This window comes from Schistocerca serialis, chromosome 8, assembly GCF_023864345.2.
Source record: "Schistocerca serialis cubense isolate TAMUIC-IGC-003099 chromosome 8, iqSchSeri2.2, whole genome shotgun sequence".
Lineage (NCBI taxonomy): Eukaryota > Metazoa > Arthropoda > Insecta > Orthoptera > Acrididae > Schistocerca > Schistocerca serialis.
The window spans coordinates 135385823-135409734 of NC_064645.1; the positions used below are offsets into that span (position 1 = coordinate 135385823).

A 23912-nucleotide genomic window follows, 5' to 3' on the forward strand; every position below is an offset into this window, starting at 1 on the left:
TCAATGTACCACCCTGTATAGCCGTCTACAATTTCGAAAGTGCTGCGATGCAAGATTTTGTGCACGAACTGACCTCTCAATTACTTCCCATAAATGTCATATGGGATTCATGTTCGGCGATATGGGTGGCCAAATCATTCGCTTGAACTGTCCAGAATGTTCTTCAAACCGATCGCGAACAACCGTGGTCCGGTGACATGGCGCGTTGTCATCCATAAAAATTCCATTGTCGTTTCGGAAGATGGAGTCCATGAATGATTGCAAATGGTCTCCAAGTAGCCGAACATAGCAATTTCCAGTCATCGATCGGTTCAGTTGGAGAAGAGGATCCAGTCCATTCCATTAAGCCCAGCCCACAACTTGGTTCCATGGCTTCGTGTGGCCTGCCCGATACTCTAATTGTACCATTAGCTCTTACCAACTGAAACTGGGACTCATCTTACCAGGCCATGGTTTTCCAGTCGTCTAGGGTGCCACCGATATTGTCACGGGCCCACGAGAGCCGCTGCAGACGTTCTCCTGCTCTTAACAAAGTCACTCGTGTCGATCGTTTGCTGCGGTATCCCCTTAAAGACAAATTTATGCATTGCTGCTTGTCTTTCAGCACCGACAACTACGCAAACTCCGCTGCTCTCAGCCGTTAAGTGAAGGTCGTCGGTCTCTGTGTTGTCCGTGGTAAGAGATAATGCCTGAAATTTGGTATTCTCGACACATTGTTGACACTATGGATCTCAGAATACTGAATACCCTAATTAATTCGGAAATGGAATGTCTCATGCACCTTGATACCATTCAGCTTTCAAAATCAGTTAATTCCCTTTTGTGCGCACATAATCATGACGGAGACCCTTTCACCAGTGTCCTAACATTTTATACCTTGTGCACGGGGTACTACCGTCATTTGTAATGTGCATATAGCTGTCCCATTACTTTTCTCGCCTCACTGTACGTATGTCCTAACTAGGAAAATATTTCAAAAGGCAATCAGGGGCGGCTCGTCAGCGAACGTTCATATTTATCTCGAGCTTGTTTCCGTACCCATGTCTACTGCAACGTACGCTATGTGATCCAAAGTATCCAGAGACCTGGATGAAAATGACTTACAAGTTCATGGCGCCCTCCATGGGTAATACTGGAATTCAATATGGTGTTGGCCCACCCTTAGCCTTGATGACAGCTTCCACTCTCGCAGGCATAGGTTCAGTCAGGTGCTGGAAGGTTTCTTGCGGAATAGCAGCCCATTCTTCACGGAGTGCTGCATTGAGGAGAGGTATCGACGTCAGTCGGTGAAGCCTGGCACGAAGTCACCGTTTCAAAACATCCCAAAGGTGCTCTAAAGGATTCAGGGCAGGACTCAGCAGGCCAGTCGATTAGAGGGATGTTATTGTCTTGTCGCCAGATCTCAATACTATTGAGCCTTTGTTATCTACTTCGGAGAGAAAGGTTCGTGATCACTATTCACCTCCACTATCGTTATCAGTTCAAAAATGGTTCAAATGACTCTTAGCACTATGGGACTCAACGTCTGAGGTCATTAGTCCCCTAGAGCTTAGAACTACTTAAACCTAACTAACCTAGGGACATCACACACATCCATGCCCGAGGCAGGATTCGAACCTGCGACCGTAGCGGCCTCGCGGTTCCAGACTGTAGCGCCTAGAACCGCAAGGCCGCTACGGCCGGCTCGGTATCAGTACTTGCCGCTAATTTGCAGGAATAATATCTTAAGATTTCTCTGAAAACCGTACTGGACATGTATTTATCGATTCCGAAATAATTGCGAGCTGTTAGTAGTATGTTGCATTCTTGGTGTTTACATTTTTTGCCCTCACTCTGCATTTATCACTCAATTTATAAGGAAGTGCACACAGTCACTAGCGTTGTTTCAAAAACTGTACCGCTGAGACGGTAAGAGTGCGCTGTTAAGTTGTTAATAGAGGCAGCACTGAACAGGAGGAACCTATAGAAGAGCAAAATAGTTAAGGGAGACGTGATAGCATTAGTTCTGCAGGTACATAGAGAATGGGCTTCTGAAAGGGCATTTAGGAGAAATGGCACTCGTTTGAACGCTCATGTAAACGAATACACCGCCGCGAGGACATCCATCTGATCGCAACCACTTACGTGCAACCTGTTACTTCCACCCCTAAAACTTTAAATGTTGCTAGTTCCAGAACTGAAACTGAAATGAATTTAAATTAAAATGGTTTGCACACAGCTTGTTCAAATAGAACTACGTGATACAAAAGATAACGTTATATTTAAAAACATAACTCGTTTCTTTAACTCTCTGGAAAATAGCTAAATAAACTTTGTTCACAACTCCGCAGAAGAAGCATCGGTTCTTAAATTTGCCTATTTGAAGATATATTCTTTCCATTATTTTTTTGTAATTTACAGAGAGAAACTTCTTATCTGATACAACATTTGCATATGACGCAATGATATCTTTTACCACAGACATTTCTACGTATATGACTTTCCAAAAGGGCCCATCCCTCAGTCCCTTTCTATGGGTAATGATTCCCTTTGCTTCATGGCAGCTTCCGCTAAAGTCATATTCATAACTTCTCTTCTTTCATTACGTGTGATATTCGAACATCGAAGTGTCCACATCAAAGTGTCCCATCTACAAATACATCTCATTTTATGCTGGAACCGGTTCGTTAACTCTACTCAAATAATAACTGAAGTCTTAATAACACGAAAAACCACATTTTAATGGTCTGTCCTTTTTTCAACTATGTGTCTGTTCATTATTTAAAATACTTGCACGTATTTTTGTCGAAGAATTCATTCTGGTTGTACAAGAGGTGCTAAGATCTCATTATCTTTTCTGCTCGGTCCATGTCCTCCTTTCTGTCTTGTACGCCATTACCTTCCCGCTTACTTATTTTTTTCTACTCCTTTTCAGTATTCGCACACATACAGTACACTATTCACAGCGGACAGTTCTACCTTTCTAGAAAACAGGAAACGTAATTCATACATCAAACTGCTCATTATGTTCTCATTTTCTTATGGAAAATATTACCATAAAAAATGTGGTGCAAGAAGAGAACACCGGATGCGTAGGTGACTATATAAGCAGTGATGCTAACAGTTGTAGGATTAACGTAGAGTGGTACCATGAACTAAGCGTCAGTACGCCGTTAACAAGGTGACGAGTAATTACGGAGGAAGCGAGAAGCGCTGCGCAATTACGTGTGCGTGGTTTTAGTAATGAAAGGGGACGAGCTATTCCGACTGCAGCTCCATCGTTAAGTATGGTAATATGTCAACTGTATTGTTGACTGTGCTGCACCAGGCCACTGTTGCACGTAAGTAGTACAAAGCATTACTCAAGAAGACGGAGGCGTAACATAAGCTGTGTATTAATGTATTACTCACGCGCAGCTAGTCCTGTTCCCGATTCAAGCGGATACCCCTCTCGACCGCTAAAGCACACAGTAATAGTTGCTCATCGTCTGAATAACATTGCCGATCATAATGTTATTACCTTAGACACGCGGATACCGCCGGCAAATTTAACAAGTCGTTCTAGTCTTTCCAATATGGGACTCTCATCTTTCTTTAATTGTATTGGTTAATACTTAAGTCGCTATGTAAACGGGCAGGTGAACTACTATGATATGCAACTGGATTAACGTATTTTTTTTCCCTTTCCCAAGACAACTAAATTATAAATTTTCAGCTAAATTTTAGTCTCCTCCTGCAGTGCAAGCGAAACTCCTTTAGACTTGATTGTAAAAAATTACATTATCATTTTCTTCAATTTTTAACCTGAGATGTGTACACAACAAAAGTACTGGTGAACCAAAAAGCGAAACTTGTGGCAAGTGCATAATGATTTATCCTAGCACTGGAAGCTCTTATTCTTAATATAACATTGCTAAATTTACTGATGTGCACCTTCTCTAAAATTAGGTATATGAATTCTCTGAGAGAGAACAATCAATTTTAGAAGGAAATAATTTGGAAAACACATAGAAATATCCCTCTGGTGATAATTCTCATTTATATGTTTCATTAATTTTGAGTGAAGAGATACGAAATGAAATAACAGAAGGGTATTATCGGCCGGGGGACACTGTTTGTGGTGTTTCGGCCAGCTACTGCAGGTCTTTCTATTTGAAGCGTCTTCGACTACTTGCACGTAACTAAAGGTGAGATGAAATGGTAAGAGGAAAACAAACACCTAATCCCCGAGTAAAGAAAATCTCAGAACCGTCGGGGATTCCATCCCTCTATGCCTCAGCCTAGAGGCCTCTCCACTAACCATTAGACCTCGAACTGAGTATTAGAAGATAGAAGAAACATGTCATAGCTCGAGAAATGTTCAAATGAAAAGCAGCATTATTTTACTCGTATAATATTCTAACTGTCGGATAGTCACATGACAAACTTTCAATTTGAAAACACGAGTAGCATCGAAGATTAGATGTTCTAAAATACGGAAAACAGCAGTCGTAACTCGACAATGAATAAAACTGTACACAAATGAAAGATAGCACAAGTTTTCTCGCATATTCTGTATCTGCCTGATAAGTCGCACAGCTCCCTTTCTATTCAAAAATTACGAGTAGCCTCCAAGATGGCAGCTTCCAAAATGGGCGTCATATTACCCTCCTGCTCTGGGTCCTGCTTCCAGAAAAAAGCTTTGGATTGTCACTCCAGATAGAAGGCCTTAAAGGGCTATCATAAACAATGCAAATCATAACTCGTGCACAGGCCTGTAATTGTCTTCACTCTAGGCCAATTGACGCATACTACGTAGGTTAAATACTTCACACTTTTCCGGAGTTCTCTAACGGTTTCATGACTGTCATGCTGACTTTAACCACGGAATTTTCCTTGAACGATCTGTAATTGACAGTGCATCAATACACCATCTTATGAGATCGTATGGAATTCCCCTGAAGAACACAAATGGCTGTAAGAGTGCGCTTTGGGGGACTCTGGGGAAAAACTGAATGCGAATTTAGATATACTCCCCCTGTTTCGAGTTTTCCGTGGTCTTCATGTCTCATTATTTGTGAGTGCTAACAAGGTTCCCATTTAGTTTTCTTTGTAGTTGAGCAACTTCTGATGGTACAAAAACAATAACTGACTCTTTTGAATACAACTTTTCTTTTCAACTAAGGAAGACACTAATAGTCGTCAAAGTGAGACTTTGTGTTATACAGGGTGTCACAAAAAGGTACGGCCAAACTTTCAGGAAACATTCCTCACACACAAATGAAGAAAATATGTTATGTGGACATGTGTTCGGAAACGCTTAGTTACCATGTTAGAGCTCATTTTAGTCTCGCTCAATGGAGCACGTTATCATGATTTCATATGGGATACTCTACACTCTACCTGTGCTGCTAGAACATGTGCCTTTACAGGTACGACACAACATGTGGTTCACGCACGATGGAGCTCCTGCACATTTCAATCGAAGTGTTCATACGCTTCTCAACAACAGATCCGGTGACCGATGTATTGGTAGAGGCGGATCAATTCCATGGCCTCCATGCTCTCCTGACCTCAACCCTCTTGACTTTCATTTATGGGGGCATTTGAAAGCTCTTGTCTACGCAACCCCGGTACCAAATGTAGAGACTCTTCGTGCTCGTATTGTGAACGGCTGTGATACAATACGCCATTCTCCAGGGCTGCATCAGTGCATCAGGGATTCCATGCGACGGAGGGTGGATGCATGTATCCTCGCTAACGGAGGACATTTTGAACATTTTCTGTAACAAAGTGTTTGAAGTCACGCTGGTACGTTATGTTGCTGTGTGTTTCCATTCCATGATTAATGTGATTTGAAGAGAAGTAATAAAATGAGCTCTAACATGGAAAATAAGCGGTTCTGGACACATGTCCACATAACGTATTTTCTTTCTTTGTGTGTGAGGAATGTTTCCTGAAAGTTTGGCCGTACCTTTTTGTAACACCCTGTATAATTACAGTCTGTACTCAAGGAAGAGCAGTATGATTTTAAGATGAATATTGTATGTTGTTCATCGTGACAATAACTTTCTATCACAAAAATTACTTGATATTTACGGTACACAACAGCTGATTTATCAATAATCCAATTGGGAAATACAGAGACGCCAGCTGTGAAATAAACCTAATTCAGTTACAAATACCGTTATTCGTTTTATACATTCTGATTGTTGAAGGTCAAGTTCTGTAAGTAATCCGTAAATCTTGCTTGTTTGTATATTACTATGTAAAGGTATAGTTCACACTATACCACTGAAATGAGTGTTCTAATATTTTACCACAAGTCGTCTTAATCGAATTTCCGAGTCAACAACATTTGATATCAAAAGAACAAATTCCAAAGAACAGCCAGTTCCTCGGCCATAAGCATTAGTATATGAAAGCTCGATCTGGAGAAAAGATACGTATGTCGTTAGTGTTTGACCTGAAGACAAAGTCTGAATAAACTATAAGTGAGGCTGTGTGGCTTAGTTATCCAACATTTCTCGTGTTTCGGTAGTTTACTTAGAAATGTTTGGTAATTATTTGCTACTGGCTTTCAAGATGAATGATTCCAGAATTTTAACTATGATTGTTTAATGCAAATCATAATAAGGCTGTAATGAATGTGTCCTGACAGGAATGTTGTGTTTGTGTCTGTTTGCGAGAAGGAAGCCGACGCTACCACATAGCCAGCTTCTCTCGAACAGCACTATTGGACATCAAAGTTTAACATCGCTGCTGATGGGATCATTTACATAATGAGCGCTTAATCTAGGTCACTGGCATTGAGTCTGCCCTTAAGCGACTACAGTGCACCTTGTCTCTTGACCCAGCACTGCTCCATTCTGGTGATGGAAATTTATCCCAGTCGCAGGCTTAGGACGGGCTAACGACGGATCGAAAGCCAGAGTACTCTAGCGGCAGGATGAGGTAAGCAACAATTTACTGGCGCACCTCATCTTGTTACGTTGCCGAATTGGCTACTTGACCCACTACACTGTCGCCATGAGTGACGACACAAACTACGTAGCCCCATGTGATGGTTAGTCAAGGCACTGTCGCTGCTTATAGCTTTGAAACCCATCAACTCGTGAACGGGATTAAGAACCTTTATGCAAAAAATTGTTCATATTGTTGTGAATTGCAGTCCTAGTTCATAAGATTATCCTCTTAGTAAGCCGGCCGGTGTGGCCGAGCGGTTCTAGTCATTTCAGTATGGAACCGCGCGACCGCTACGGTCACAGGTTCGAATCCTGCCTTGGGCATGGATGTGTGTGATGTCCGTAGGTTAGTTAGGTTTAAGTAGTTCTAAGTTCTAGGGACTGATGACCTCAGATGTTAAGTCCCGTAGTACTCAGGGCCGTTTGAACCATTTTGAACCTTGTAGTAAGGTTTCCCTCATTGACGGCCCCTCACAGCTACGATATGAGGATGGAATAATTCAGGATGTACTCAGTTTATATCTTGTGAATAGAGAAAAATAGAACACTCGGATTAATCAATGACATACTTTTTGAATTTACTTACCACAGACTCAATAAGCTCGAGAAGCGTGCGATATCAATTTTGGTTCATTTGAGTGCTAAGGAATTAGAATTACAAGCAGAAATGAGTCGGAACTGTTCATAGATTCGTTGATGCACTTTCAACAAGCAGTAGACTATACTAATATACAGGGTGAGGCAGCTAAGTCATAACACCCCTGTATCTCCTCAACCGTAATAGATTCAAAGATGTCGTTCGGACAGTGAATTGCAAGGACAGGGGCTACTTGAATGCATCACATTTCATGTTTGTACTATTTTTTATTACAGAGATATGAGGCCATCTTTGTTTTTTTAAATGGAATCCTAGGTTAAATTTTAGCTAATATAATGGGCTTAAATATGTGTATATCATAATATTTAGGGGAGTAGTTTTTGAGACACAGATATGTTCTCGTATCGTGTTGTCCTTGGAAGCGGCATTGTTCAATGCGACCTTTCCTGTTGACCACTGGGGAACTTAAAAGGGAAGGCGTTGCTTTCCTGCTTCTCGATAACGCCGCAAGGTGACGCACGAAGTGGCTGGTGAGAAGGGGTGCTGGGGGTAATGAGACATCGCATTTCCGTCACAGTGTCTTGGAACAGACATGTACACCGAGGAAGAAAAGTTAGATATGCGTCTAGTGTGTGGTGAAAGCAGAAGAAATGCTATTAGAGCAATAAAGCGATATGGAGAGCTATAACCTGATCGTTAGCAACCTACACGCCAGCTTCTTGCACGTATTTGCAAGAAACTTCTTGAATCGGGATCATGGAACGCCATACAGAGGACAAGGCAAAAAACTGCAACTGGCGAGGTACATGAAGAGGGCATTCTAGCGTTGGCGCATAACGACACTACGCCGGCCGCAGTGGCCGAGTGGTTCTAGGCGCTTCAGTCCGGAACTGCGCTGCTGCTAGGGTCGCAGGTTTGAATGCTGCCTCGGGCATGGATGTGTGTGATGTCCTTAGGTTAGTTAGGTTTAGGTAGTTCTAAGTCTAGGAGACTGATGACCTCTGATGTTAAGTCCCACAGTGCTTAGAGCCATTTGAACCATAACGACCCTACTGTTTCGTCGCGACGTATCGCCTCGGAATGTTGTATAAGTCAGAGATGTGTTCTACGCATATTGCACCGGCTTAGATTTCACCCGTTTCACCTCTTATTACATCAAGTACTTTCCGGTGTGGAATTCGAACGGCGCCAGGAATTTTGCCGGTTTGCTCTGCAGCGCCTACAAGATAGTCCAACGTTCTTTCAACGGGTGCTCTTTACTGATGAAGCGACTTTCACCAACCACGGTAATGTGAATTTGGATAATATGCATTACTGGTCAATAGAGAACCTTCATTGGCGTCGACAGGCACAGCACCAGCAGCCGTGGAGTGTTAGCGTGTGGTGCGGCATCGTCGGAAATGTCATTGTGGAGCCGTACGTCATTCCGGGTATAATAAATGGCAATAACTATGCACAGTTCTAGCGAAACGGTCCTCCCATTTTGCTGGAAGAGGTACCACTAACTACGCGTCAGTGCATGCACTTCCAACATGACGGCTGTCCTACTCACTCTTCCCCTGTGGCTACAGAGCTGTGAAATGAAAAGTTCCCGGATTGTTGGATAGGACGCCGTGTTGAAGTGAAGTGACCAGCCCGGTATCCTGATATGAGCCCTCTTGATTTTTTTCTGTGAGGATCAATGAAATATAAAGTGTATGCTCAAGTACCAACTACGCCAAACGATATGAAACGACCTATCATCGAAGCGTCCGCTGATATCTCACGTTAAACCCTCACAGCCGTTCACAAATTATTCGAACGGCGACTATAAATGTGCATTGCAGCAGAGGGGAAGCATTTTGAGCACATGCTTCAGTGATGTCTTGTATCAAGTATAGCATGCACTTTGCATTTTTACGTGTATTTGCTTCGTATTGTGATCAATAGTAAATATTTTCAAATAAAAAACAAATACGTACGAAATAGCTGACCAATAAGGGCCTCCTCATTTACATTTGTGTTTCTGTTACTTAAAATGTGTTAACATCTTGTAGTATTTTAATACTGTATGTTGTCTACTATTTTGGTATCACAGTTGTCAATAACATTTGCGCGGCGTCATGAGTTAATTTTTGCGCAAAATATCGCAGTGTGTATTACTATTGTCGGGTAAATGGGCGTGTTTGTGTGAGGACGGACGTTTACCATGTACTCTATACAACAGGAAAAGTCGCATTGGACAACGCCTCTTCGAAGGACGAACAAGATACGAGAACATATCAGTGTCTCAAAAACTATTCGCCGAAATATTATGATATACACATATTGGAAACCGTCTTTTTAAGCCCATGACGTTACGCTAAAATTTAACGTACGGTTCCACTTAAAAACCAAAGATGGCCTCATATCTCCGCAATAAAAAACGACACCAACATGAAATATGATGTATTCAAGTAGCCCCTGTGGCTGCAGTTCACTGTCCAAACATTATCTTTGTATCTATTACGGTTGAGGAGATACAAGGGGCGCTATGACGTAACTGCCTTACCCTGTATATCATCCAATACATCATACTAAACAGTTCTTTCTACGAGATGATTTTGGTTATGGATTTCGATGATGCATGCTTGTACTGAATTGGAGTCTAAAAATAGTCTTATTGACGTTGCTTACCAAAATTTAAAGGCATTTACTATGTGATTTCCTCAAAGCTATTAAATATTCTAAGTGGAAATTATTCCAACCCTAGTCGGCTAGTTGTGCGCCATTTCGGCTGCTGTGCACTTTTTTCATAATATTGTGATTAAAATCATATTTCATGCACAGTTGTTTTATTCGATCATTTTCTCCTAGTCAGTGTGCACAGTGCAGTTCTCGCTCAGTTGGCAAGGCACAAGATTCGGCAAACGATAGTTGTCTTTAATTCGTGCTCAGGATTTGCCTTTCAAGTGAGTGTACGCACTGTGATGCTAGTCACCGTAGGTTTGGAGAATTACCTGACTCTCCAGCTGTGTGTTGCATAACTGCTGTCTACGAGCTCAACTGAGCAATTCTCATGTATCACAAAGCAAGGCGAACTGAGTCACCCGGCCTTTTGTGACCGAGCGGTTCTAGGCGCTTCAGTCCGTAACTGCACTGCTGCTACGGTAGCAGGTTCGAATCCTGCCTCGGGCATGGATGTGTATGATGTCCCTAGCTTATTTAGGTTTAATTAGTTCTAAGTCTAGGGGACTGATGAGCTCAGATGTTAAGTCCCATAGTGCTCAGAGCCATTTGGACCATTTGAACTGAGTCGTGTGTCACCTAGCCTAGAGGAAACCTTCCGAAGTAACGCTGTTCTGGCGAATCGGGCCTTAATTTAACTCCATGTTCAAGCAGCTAGGCGCCACAACACCGAGTGATCTTTTTCTAGATCTTTCCATTCCCACGTCATAGTTTGTTCAAGAAGTCACCACCATGATCATGCTACTCAAAACACAAACATGTATAAAATCCAAATGGCACTTCAAGCATGTGTTAAGATACCTTACATACGTTAAAAGTGAAACATTCTCAGTCTAAAATAATGTAGGAATGCCATAAATTAACGAATTGCAGGAAAAAGGTATTCTGTTCATCTAGGTGATGCAAAGTTTTCGCTCTACGTTGAAGTTTGTAATGATATGTGGGGCCCTGGCGGTCACAATATTAAACAAAACAGATGCCGGACGGAAGCCACGAAGTCACATAATCGTTACGGTCCGGAGTGACGCAGAACAGTGATTTAGATGAACCACAACAAAATTAAACCCAGACCCGCGCTACTGTGAGGCAAGTACACTAACGGAAAGAAATCGCCACACCAAAAACAAATTGCGTGACATAAACGAAAGTTGCAAGGCGTTTTTCTACAACTGAAATATTATGTGTGTACAAATTTCACGCCAGTCGCGTAATAATGATGCTAGTGGCGCCACTATGAGGATGCATACCAGGGTTGCTTTAAATACCCCCTGCAACGTTTGTGAGCGTTAGGTACCTTCGAGATTGGTCGATGTGATTGATTTTAGTCAAGAATGTCTTCAAGGCGACACTGCGTTAGAACGAGGTCGTGTAGTAGTGCTATGAGAACCTGGATGTTCCTTCTGCGACACTGCACGATACTTGTCAAGAATGTAGCCACTGTGCATGACTGCAGGCAATTGTGGTCACGAGAATGTACAGTCGCGACAAGACCAGGCTCCGGGCGCCCACGTGGCACCACTGAGAACGAAGACCATTGTGTTCGGCGTATGCTCTGGCGCATTGTTCTGCATTTGTAGCAGCAATAGGAGCAGCAGTTGGCACCACTGTGGCCCAACGAACCATTACAAATTGGTTACTTCTAGCACAGTTCCGAGCCAGACGCAGTTGGCTTGCGTTCCACAAACCACGGCCATTATCGACCTCAGAGCCGGCAGCTGTGGCCGAGCGGTTCTAGGTTCTTCAGTCCGTAACCGTGCTGCTGCTACGGTCGCCGGTTCGAATCCTGCCTCGGGCATGGATGTGTGTGATGTCCTTAGGGTAGTTAGATTTAAGTAGTTCTAAGTCTAGGGGACTGATGACCTCAGATGTTAAGTTCAAAATGGTTCAAATGGCTCTTAGCACTATGGGAGTTAACATCTGCAGTCATCAGTCCCAAAGAACTTAGGACTACTTAAACCTAACTAACCTAAGGACACCACACACATCCTTTGCCCAAGGCAGGATTCGAACCTGCGACCGTAGCAGTCGCGCAGTTCCGGACTGAAGCGCCTAGAATCGCTCGGCCACAGCGGCCGGCTAGATGTTAAGTCCGATAGTGCTTAGAGCCTCTTCGACTTCAGTGTGTCAATTGTGAGCCCCTTAGAGGACACAGTGAACGTCTGTTGTGTTTTGTGATGAAATCTGGTCGTGCCTTGGTGCCAGCGATTGTTTGTGTATTGCTTACAAGCAGTTTAGTTGAGGGCCTGCAGCCAATCTGTCTGCCTGCTAGACACTGGACCTGGACTTGGAGTTATGGTCTGGGGCGAGATTTCGTATGACAGCAGCGCTCTCGTAGTTATTTCAAGCACCCTGAGGACAAATTTGTATGACAGTCTGGTGGTTCGATCTTTTGTGCTGCCATTTATGAACAGTCTTCCAAGGGTTATTTCCCAATATGATAACGCTCGCCCACATACCGCTGTAGTGACCCAACATGGTCCACAGAGTGTCGACATGAGGCCTTGACCTGCTCGATCTCCAGATCTGTCTCTAGTCGACCACATACGGTAAATCATCGGACGACAACTTGAGCGTCATTCACTAACATAATTAACAGTCCCTTTATTGACCGACCAACTGCAGTAGGTATGGAACTCCTTTGCACAAACTAGGCGGCATCCTGTACAACAGAATAGATGCTCGTTTGCGTTCTTGCATTCAACATTCTGCGGTTATAGTGGTTATGAAGGAACCAACATTTCACGTTTGCAATGGCTTATCTCACAATAATTTTATCTTGGAACTCTTCCATTTGGTCCGTGTTTGCATAGAAAAACAGTAATATCAGAAATAGAGTCCGCCTTGATGCAAAACACCTTGTTATTGGTTTATTTCTTTATTCTCCCCAACTAGTTTCGGTGACATATCACCATCGGCAGTGGTTTTCTTAAATCTTATTTACCGTATGTTACATCACGTTCGCGAACAGCAAGATAGCGTAATATTCTGGATCAGAAACAGAGTGCGAAAGTTTTGTTTTTCTGTGTATAAAAGCAGTTCATACCAAGCAACGAACCCGCTCACATGGTTGCAAATGAAATGATGTTCGCTAAGTAAAAAACGGCAACAGAAAGAAAGCGCACAGAAAATATGTCGCAAACTGCGCCAATAATTGCTTAAAACATGCTGTGACATACAATAAATAAGATTTTAAAAAACACTGATGATGGTGGTATTTGTCGCCGAAACTAGTTTGGGAGAATAAAGAAATAAACTAATAATAAGGTGTTTTGCATCAAGGTGGACTCAATTTCTAATATAACGACCTAACTCACGCTTACATTAACTTTGATCTGACAATATTAATAAGTTCAATATTTTACCTCGACATATGCATTCCGTCAGTGTTTATGCATATGGTGTCGTCCGCAGAATGAGGTCTCACGCAAACGTTGGTACATGACGACTGCACGACAAATAAAGACAGTCGCTGTCAGACGCAGCAACGAATCGGGGACGTCGGCGTAGACGTGCCGCAACGGGAAAGAAATTTATCTGCCAGAGCAATTCTACACAGCCCATTCGGTAACAGCCAGTCTCTGTGTAATCAGTTGCCACTTATAATAATAGCTAACAACGACGTACACTCCTGGAAATTGAAATAAGAACACCGTGAATTCATTGTCCCAGGTAGGAGAAACTTTATTGACACATTCCTGGGGTCAGATAGATCGCATGATCACACTGACAGAACCACAGGCACATACAGGCAACAGAGCATGCACAATGTCGGCACTAGTACAGTGTATATCCACCTTTCGCAGCAATGCAGGCTGCTATTCTCCCATGGAGACGATCGTAGAGATGCTGGATGTAGTCCTGTGGAACGGTTTGCCATGCCATTTCCACCTGGCGCCTCAGTTGGACCAGCGTTCGTGCTGGACGTGCAGACCGCGTGAGACGACGCTTCATCCAGTCCCAAACATGCTCAATGGGGGACAGATCCGGAGATCTTGCTGGCCAGGGTAGTTGACTTACACCTTCTAGAGCACGTTGGGTGGCACGGGATACATGCGGACGTGCATTGTCCTGTTGGAACAGCAAGTTCCCTTGCCGGTCTAGGAATGGTAGAACGGTGGGTTCGATGACGGTTTGGATGTACCGTGCACTATTCAGTGTCCCCTCGACGATCACCAGTGGTGTACGGCCAGTGTAGGAGATCGCTCCCCACACCATGATGCCGGGTGTTGGCCCTGTGTGCCTCGGTCGTATGCAGTCCTGATTGTGGCGCTCACCTGCACGGCGCCAAACACGCATACGACCATCATTGGCACCAAGGCAGAAGCGACTCTCATCGCTGAAGACGACACGTCTCCATTCGTCCCTCCATTCACGCCTGTCGCGACACCACTGGAGGCGGGCTGCACGATGTTGGGGCGTGAGCGGAAGACGGCCTAACGGTGTGCGGGACCGTAGCCCAGCTTCATGGAGACGGTTGCGAATGGTCCTCGCCGATACCCCAGGGGCAACAGTGTCCCTAATTTGCTGGGAAGTGGCGGTGCGGTCCCCTACGGCACTGCGTAGGATCCTACGGTCTTGGCGTGCATCCGTGCGTCGCTGCGGTCCGGTCCCAGGTCGACGGGCACGTGGACCTTCCGCCGACCACTGGCGACAACATCGATGAACTGTGGAGACCTCACGCCCCACGTGTTGAGCAATTCGGCGGTACGTCCACCCGGCCTCCCGCATGCCCACTATACACCCTCGCTCAAAGTCCGTCAACTGCACATACGGTTCACGTCCACGCTGTCGCGGCATGCTACCAGTGTTAAAGACTGCGATGGAGCTCCGTATGCCACGGCAAACTGACTGACAGTGACGGCCGCGGTGCACAAATGCTGCGCAGCTAGCGCCATTCGACGGCCAACACAGCGGTTCCTGGTGTGTCCGCTGTGCCGTGCATGTGATCATTGCTTGTACAGCCCTCTCGCTGTGTCCGGAGCAAGTATGGTGGGTCTGACACACCGGTGTCTATGTGTTGTTTTTTCCATTTCCAGGAGTGTATATTCATAGTACAGATCCAGCTACGTGCTAGTTTAACAGTTATGCTGTTCTTCGTATGAAGTTATAGATCATTATACTCTAATGTGAAACTACACTCATGCTCATAAGTTAAGGATAATGCTGATACATGGTGAAACAACACTCTGGTGGCCGTTTGCGGGTTTAAATCACCTCGGCGTATGACCATGCGGTGCATTTGACCTGCGGTCGTCGCACGGTGGTGCTGGCAGCAGTCCACGTACGCAGAGATGTGTTGGTGCATTTCAGGGTACGGTGCAGCGAGTAAGTGGGCAGACGTTTTCTGACGTGCTAATGGTGAGTGTGTGTTGAAAATGGCTCAAGAACACATATTGTTGACGTTATGAGGGGTAGAATACTAAGGCGACTGGAGGCTGGTCAAACACAGCAGATCGTTGCACGGGTCCTCCGTGTGCCACAAAGTGTGATCTCGAGATTATGGCTACGAATTCAGCAGGCAGAAACGTGTCCAGGCGCTACAGTACTGGACGTCCACAGTGTACAACACCACAAGAAGACCGATATCTCACCATCAGTGACTGCAGCCAGCCACGGAGTACTGCAGGTAGCCTTGATTGGGACCTTACTGCAGCCACTGGAACGGTTGTCTCAAGACACACAGTCTACAGACGACTGAACACACAAGGTTTATTCGTCCGGAGACCTGCAAGGTGCATTCCACTGAGCCCTGGTCAGGAGAGCCTGTAAAGCCTGGCGTCAAGAACGCAGTACATGGTCATTGGAACAGTGGTCCCAGTTTTTGTTCGTGGACGAGTCCAGGTATAGTCTGAACAGTTATTCTCGCCGGGTTTCCATCTGGCGTGAACCAGGAACCAGATACCAACACTTTAATGTTCCTGAAAGGGACCAATATGGAGGTCGTGATTTGATGTTGTGGAGTGGGATTATGATTGGTGCCCATACACCTCTGTATGTCTTTGACAGAGGAACTGTAACAGGTCAGGTGTATCGGGACGTCATTTTGCACCAACATGACCGCCTTTTGTGGTGTGCAGTGGGTCCCCACCTTCCTCCTGATGGATGATAACGCACGGCCTCACCGAGCTGACATCGTGGAAGAGTATGTTGAAACAGAAGATATCAGGCGAATGGAGTGGCCTACCTGTTCTCCAGACCTAAACCCCATCGAGCACGTCTGGGATTCTCTCGGTCGACGTATCGCTGCACGTCTTCAAACCCCTACGACACTCAGGAGCTCCGACACACACTGGTGCAAGAATGGGAGGCAATACCCCAACAACTCCTCGACTAGCAGATCCAGAGTATGCCAACCCGTTGTGAGGTTTGTGTACGTGTGCATGGTGATCACATCCCATGTTGATGTCGGGATACATGCGCAGGAAACAGTGGCGTTTTGTAGCATATGGTTTTCGGGACGGTTTTCTCAACTTGTCACCAATACCGTGGACTTACAGATCTTAGATTCTGCAATTATCCTTAATTTATGAGCATGAGTGTATAATTCTGCAATGACGAGGTGTTAAATGTTTAAATCGATTGCGACAGCGTTAAAAACATCTCTGTGGACATTTCTTCTCGAAATTAAGTATTTACGATGCTCAAGTTTTAAGACATTACTAATAATTTGTGTCCGTGTGTGTGTGTTGTAGTATCTGTCCACCTCTTTCTGAAGTACTTGCAACTGTACACCACAGTGTAAAGTAGAGTCGAAAGGCCACGTATGACGCCAGGAAAGTGTGGAGGTGACATAGTTTGACGGATAGAAAAACTGAGATTGTAATAAAATACATCGGAATAGATTGTGACAAAGACTCGGACTTATCACGCGGAAATGAAACAGGAAACGGCGAAAATAATGACGCCACAGGTGACACAGCTGGGCAAGACTTGTGAGCGGCAGAGCGCTATACGTTCTGTTCATGTTCCTTTTTCTAAATGACTACTTCATTCAGTGACGGGTAAAGTGCTGCATCTGTAGCAGCATTGGAGTATACGCTGTTGCTGTCCCGCCTCAATGTCTCTCAGCTATAAACATGTCGGTTCTGCCATCCCGGAAGCGTAACTCGGGCACATTTCCAGAAAATACGTACACCGTGAGCTCCCTATGCCACAAAACCAGATCACACACACACACACACACACACTACGCACTCCGTCTTCAAGCCACGAGTGGCCTAACGGGACCATCCGACCGCCGTGTCATCCTCCGTGGAGGATGCGGATTGGAGGGGCACCGCTCTCCAGGTGCTTATGATGGTATTCTTGACAGAAACCGCTAGTATTCGGTCGAATAGCTCCTCAATTGGCATCAGGAGGCTGAGTGCACCCCGAAAAATGGCAACAGCGTACGGCGGCCTGGATGGTCACCCATCTAAGTGCTGTCCACGCCCGACAGCGCTTAACTTAGGCGATCTCACGGGAACCGGTGTATCCACTGCGGCAAGGCCGTTGCCTAGACACACACACACACACACACACACACAGACACACACACACACACACACACACACACACACACACACACACAGAAACAAACGCTACTCACCGTCCTGTTGGCCAGATTGAAGACGCGGCAGGTGAGCCTCGCGGAGCGCCCCAGCAGCGCGGTGACGTGACGCGGCGTCAGCGCGTCGAAGTACGGCTCGGGCAGCGGGGGCGGCGTCGGCGCCGCCTCCTCCTCGCCCACGTCCAGCTCCACGTCGCTCAGGTCGTCGTCGTCTGCGTCGGTGGGGCCCACCAGCGGCGGCAGTAGCCCCGTCAGCGGCAGCGCCTCCTCGTGCGACGCCAGCACAATGCTCGCATTCCGCTCTGAGCTGCTCAGCGATGTGACACCTGCAGCAAAAAGCAGTGTCCTCTGTCAGCTCCAGCAACGTGCATATACGCAATAGGAAAAACTGACTGACAGACAAAACTACGCGCATCCCAAATTGATGTTTCTAGAAACAGGATATTTGGAAACGCACTTTATGTGATGCAGGCTCCCGGAAGGACATAATTCTTAAAAGTTCTTCCACCAAAAGTTGGAAAGAAAGATTGTGAGGTCAGAATGATCGGATATATCAGTGGTTCACAACAAAATTTTCTCGAGGACCCGCTCACCGAGTATGATTGGTACCTTGTGTAAGTAGGCTGTTTAGGTTTTTATATTGGTAACGCCACGTAGCGCTCTGTATGGAAATCACTGGCTGTGCTGTGTGCAGTCTGTGGCTGGTTAGCATTGTTGTAATATTCGCTATTCTAGTGTTGGGCAGTTGGATGTGAACAGCGCGTAGCGTTGCGTAGTTGGAGGTGAGCCGCCAGCAGTGGTGGATGTGGGGAGAGAGATGGCGGAGTTTTGAGAGCGGATGATCTGGACGTCTGTCCATCAGAGACAGTAAATTTGTAAGACTGGATGTCATGAACTGATATATATATATATATATATATATATATATATATATATATATATATATATATATATATATACAGGGCTATTAAAAATGACTGAAGCGATTTCATAAATTCACTGTAGCTCCATTCATTGACATATGGTCACGACACACTACAGATACGTAGAAAAACTCATAAGGTTTTGTTCGGCTGAAGCCGCACTTCAGGTTTCTGCCGCCAGAGCGCTCGAGAGCGCAGTGAGAGAAAATGGCGACAGGAGCCGAGAAAGCGTATGTCGTGCTTGAAATGCACTCACATCAGTCAGTCATAACAGTGCAACGACACTTCAGGACGAAGTTCAACAAAGATCCACCAACTGCTAACTCCATTTGGCGATGGTATGCGCAGTTTAAAGCTTCTGGATGCCTCTGTAAGGGGAAATCAACGGGTCGGCCTGCAGTGAGCCAAGAAACGGTTGAACGCGTGCGGGCAAGTTTCACGCGTAGCCCGCGGAAGTCGACGAATAAAGCAAGCAGGGAGCTAAACGTACCACAGCTGACGGTTCGGAAAATCTTACGGAAAAGGCTAAAGCAGAAGCCTTACAGTTTACAATTGCTACAAGCCCTGAAACCCGATGACAAAGTCAAACGCTTTGAATTTTCGGCGCGGTTGCAACAGCTCATGGAAGAGGATGCGTTCAGTGCGAAACTTGTTTTCAGTGACGAAGCAACATTTTTTCTTAATGGTGAAGTGAACAGACACAATGCGTCAGAACTGCGAGCTCGCATCAACGATGCTTTCATACTCATTGATGGGGACATGCTGCGCCGAGTGTGGGAGGAACTTGAGTATCAGCTTGATGTCTGCCGAATCAGTAAAGGGGCACATATCAAACATTTGTGAATGCCTAAAAAAACTTTTTGAGTTTTTGTATGTGTGTGCAAAGCATTGTGAAAATATCTCAAATAATAAATTTATTGTAGAGCTGTGAAATCGCTTCAATCATTTGTAATAAAAAAATGGCTCTGAGCACTATGGGACTTAACATCTATGGTCATCAGTCACCTAGAACTTAGAACTACTGAAACCTAACTAACCTAAGGACAGCACACAACACCCAGCCATCACGAGGCAGAGAAAATCCCTGACCCCGCCGGGAATCGAACCCGGGAACCCGGGCTTGGGAAGCGAGAACGCTACCGCACGACCACGAGATGCGGGCAATCATTTGTAATAACCCTGCATATATATAATGACTTTTGAACACTATTAACGTAAATACATTGCTCTCTATCAAAATCTTTCATCTGCTAACTATGCCTATCAGTATTTAGTGGCTTCAGTAGTTAGAATCTTTTATTTAGCTGGCAGTATTGGTGCTCGATGTATTGCAGTAGTTCGAGAAATGAAGATTTTTGTGAGGTAAGTGATTCATGAAAGGTATAGGTTATTGTTACTCAGGGCCATTCTTTTGTAGAGATTATTGAAAGTCAGATTGCGTTGCGCTAAAAATATTGTGTGTCAGTTTAGTGTTGATCAGAATATGTAAAGAGAGTAATGCCTGAGTACGTTCAGTTTTGCTCGGCTGTTTGAAAAGCAAATAATGTAAGAGGTTTATCAGCACAGCCATTCATTAAATTTTTCTAAGGGGACGTTTCACTTGTCATATCACAGTATCAAGTACCTAACGCCAAATTAAGAGTCTTTTTATATGTTTTCTATTTTTGGTACTTAGAAAAGACATTGACATATTCATACTGAAAAAGTATTGAGCTTGAAACTTTTTCAATTTAGCCATCATTGTTATTGTTAAATTTTTTATTATTGCTCACAATCTTTGTCTTCAAATCTGGGTGTTTAGTATAACAAACTCCTTAAAAAAATGAAAAAATAAATATGAACTGAAAATGACAGGAAAAAATTAAAACTCAGTGTATTGGTCTTTCAAGTGTACTACACTTGAGATTGCATTGAGTAGACATGTGTGAAAAATAAGAAAACACTAATTTCATACAAGGTATTATTTACTTGAAAAATCGGATCGCGATCGTGTTGTGCAGACATGGATAACCTAAAACATTTATAAACAGATAAAATACTGAAAGAGCAAATACCTTAATTTGGCATTTCTTAGGACGATCCTTTAGACAGTGTAGCTAAAGGGAATCATCGAATGCATCAGGCCAACATCGCCTTCGTTAACGTCTGTACAAACTAGAAATATAAAATAGTAAAAACGGATAAGAGAATTGATCAATGGTCAGACACTCAGAAGTGCAATCACACTTACGAAGCCTTATGATATGGCCTTACCTTTCTGGATGGACGTGAGTGACTCCAAGACCTGCATAATGCGTACCCGTACACAGGAGCCAATTGTAGAATAATATGGGGCTTTAAAAGTTAGCATAATGCACCACAGCCGCGTGTGCTAGTACTGACGCCTGACAGAAAATCATTAGATGGCGCTGCCACGCAGCTGATGGTAAGAATGAAAGGTTGTAAATTAGATATACATTGCCATTAAAAGAATTACTAGATGCAACACCCGTGCATTAATTTATCCAAAAATTATGACCATTGATCAATTCTCTTATCCGTTTTTACTATTTTATATTTCTAGTTTGTACAGACGTTAACGAAGGCGATGTTGGCCTGATGTATTCGATGATTCCCTTTAGCTACACTGTCTAAAGGATCGTCCTAAGAAATACCAATTTAAGGTATTTGCTCTTTCAGTATTTGATCTGTTTATACATGCTTTTAGGTTATCCATGTCTGCACGACGCGATCGCGATCCTTAAATAGATGTATTTGTTCTCTGTTTTCTATGTAGATCAGCCTGAAGATGCCTAAATAAGGTGAATCGCGTTGTTGTAAAATAAAAAATCACTGTTGAAACCTCACTCGTGCCCCATTAATCCTCCCCAAAGTTATGAACTGTTCATTCTATGTGGTGTCACCGCCAGACACCACACTTGCTAGGTGGTAGCCTTTAAATCGGCCGCGGTCCGTTAGTATACGTCGTACCCGCGTGTCGCCACTGTCAGTGATTGCAGACCGAGCGCCACCACACGGCAGGTCTAGAGAGACGTCCTGGCATTCGCCCCTGAGACGATAGTAGCATAGCCTTCAGCTACGTCATTTGCTACGACCTAGCAAGGCGCCATAGCATTTGATATTATTTTATGAAGCATGTACAATCAAGAGCGATGTTCTACAATTATGGATTAAAGTTAAGTATTACATCAACTACGTACTTTATTTGCTACTAAAAATTCCCTTAACTGTTCCAGACCTCACGCCAGCCTGCGTGAGCTTAAACGCGTGCCTTCCGGCTTCCTCTCATTGTGACTTGGCTGTCTTGCCAAGTCACAACATCTACCACTGACGTGGCTGTTCGCTTTATCCAGATTTGTGTCTATGTCGTGGTATAACGTCTGTTTGCAGCAGCGAAAACAAGTAACCACCAGACGTACGTACTTTTTATTTGTTCTACGTAAGTACCACAGTTTTGACTCTTGCGTTACGTTTGGGAAGTTTTGTCTTTTGAATTCCTTTTGTGTAACATAGTTCTTATCCCCTTATTTATTGTTTGCATTTCTGTGCGAGGTCTGTGCGGCATCTCGCCTGCTTTCACTAATCAGCACATTTACTTGCGACGGTAATAAATTCTTACCACATGACTCATATTCTCAAACCAATGTATAGTACGACTACAGAAGGAGAACAGACATGTCAGTGACCGGACGGAAAGTTCATTAATTTTTGAAAAAAAAAATAATGGGTAGGAGAGAGATTGAAAACGCATCGCCTGTTTCGCTATCCTACACCATGATCACGCAAAGACGACGGGGCCGTTAAAATTTCACAGCTCAGTACACCTTCTTTCTGTTCTCCTGCTTGAACTGTGTTCCGTTTTTGACAGGCTTTCCATTGAACTATTTTGCCAGTAAATGTGAGGAGGTTACGATGGGGAGTTTCCCTTCCTAGAATAACATCACGTAGTAAATATCAACCAATAAAAGCATCAAAAGTCAATGAGAACATAGCTTTTTCAAAGAGTAAATATTTTCCCTAATTCGCATAATATTCCTCAAATCAATAAGTACCTTATACTATGCATTTTCTGAGATAGCCTATGCTCATCCCCAGGGTTTAAGCTATCTCCTCAGGAAATTTCTTCGAAATAAATTCACAGAGTTATTCTCTAAGATACTTAATACTTCCTTTCGCATTCATAATGTTGTTGTGCTCAAAATTTATTTACAATGTCTGTTTTTAACACTATGCGATTTTGAAGACACTCTGCCTCAAGCTATGCTCACGTTACCTGTGAAAACCTAATGAAATCCTCGTCTAGTAGTTTTGGAGACTAGCTTGTTCAAATAGACAAAAAGAAACATTACGATGATTTTAGGTAAAACTTTAAACCACGAAATATTTTCTTCCCTAATCCGATTTTGATATAATGAGCCTGTACAGTGCCCCGATCTACACTCAAGCTACTTGCGAAAACCCTATGACAGTTCGTCTAGTAGTTTTTACGAAGCGGGTTCAAACAAACAAACAGATAGACACTACAGTTTTATAGATTTATTATTACGTTAGTATAGATTATTTTGGTCTTACTACAAACAACAGTACGGTTGCTACCACACTTCCTTTGTTCAGTTCCCACAACCTTTGGTAAATACTACTGAGTCAGAAGCAAACAAAACAATGCCACCATCAAATCTAAAGACGTTCAGATATGATCCGCTTATGGATATTGCTTCCGCCTCCAAGCGAGCAGAGAAGTGTCTCTTTCTCGATGTAGATACGATTCCTCAGTTATTCAGTTCCGCCAGCACAGATTTTATTGTGGCCGAGTAAAACTTTTTCTCCTACTCTATAAAACCGATACAAAGTGGTAACTGATATTTCTTGATTCTGCGTTTAACATTGTTAATAACCTGTATTAGGTTTATTGAGCTGTACCCTCCTCTAAAGATGGGCTTTTCCCTTTCTCGGGATGTCTAAGGTGTTTCCCTGACGACTTAGTAAATATTTTTGTATAACTATCGTATACCATTGACAAAAACTAACGGAATTTTAATCAAACACAGATTCGTCTTTCCGTTCCAGTGGAACATAGAATTTTTCAGAACTGTCCGTTGTCGTCTTGATGTGAGAACACACTTAGAATAGCTGCATAAGTTTTTGTTTCTGGTCTGCTTTTATCATTTCTAGAGTTATCTTTTCATCCACAGACGCTTTTTTAAGCACTGCAT

The 23912-nt window shown here is 43.9% G+C and overlaps 1 protein-coding gene across 1 annotated transcript in view; it reads right to left on the reverse strand.

Annotated features, from left to right (window-relative positions):
• Nucleotides 1-18191, reverse strand: part of LOC126416871 (opioid-binding protein/cell adhesion molecule-like) — a gene marked incomplete at its 3' end in the record, with an annotated part of 952882 nt that extends 934691 nt beyond the window's left edge. Inside the window, exons 1-2 of the mRNA XM_050084755.1 lie at nt 18170-18191; nt 17816-18102 (exon numbers count right to left, since the gene is read on the reverse strand). Of these exons, the coding sequence (XP_049940712.1) occupies nt 17816-18102; nt 18170-18191 (309 nt within the window). The remainder of the gene's footprint in view (nt 1-17815; nt 18103-18169) is intronic.
• Between the last annotated feature and the right edge of the window lie 5721 nt (nt 18192-23912).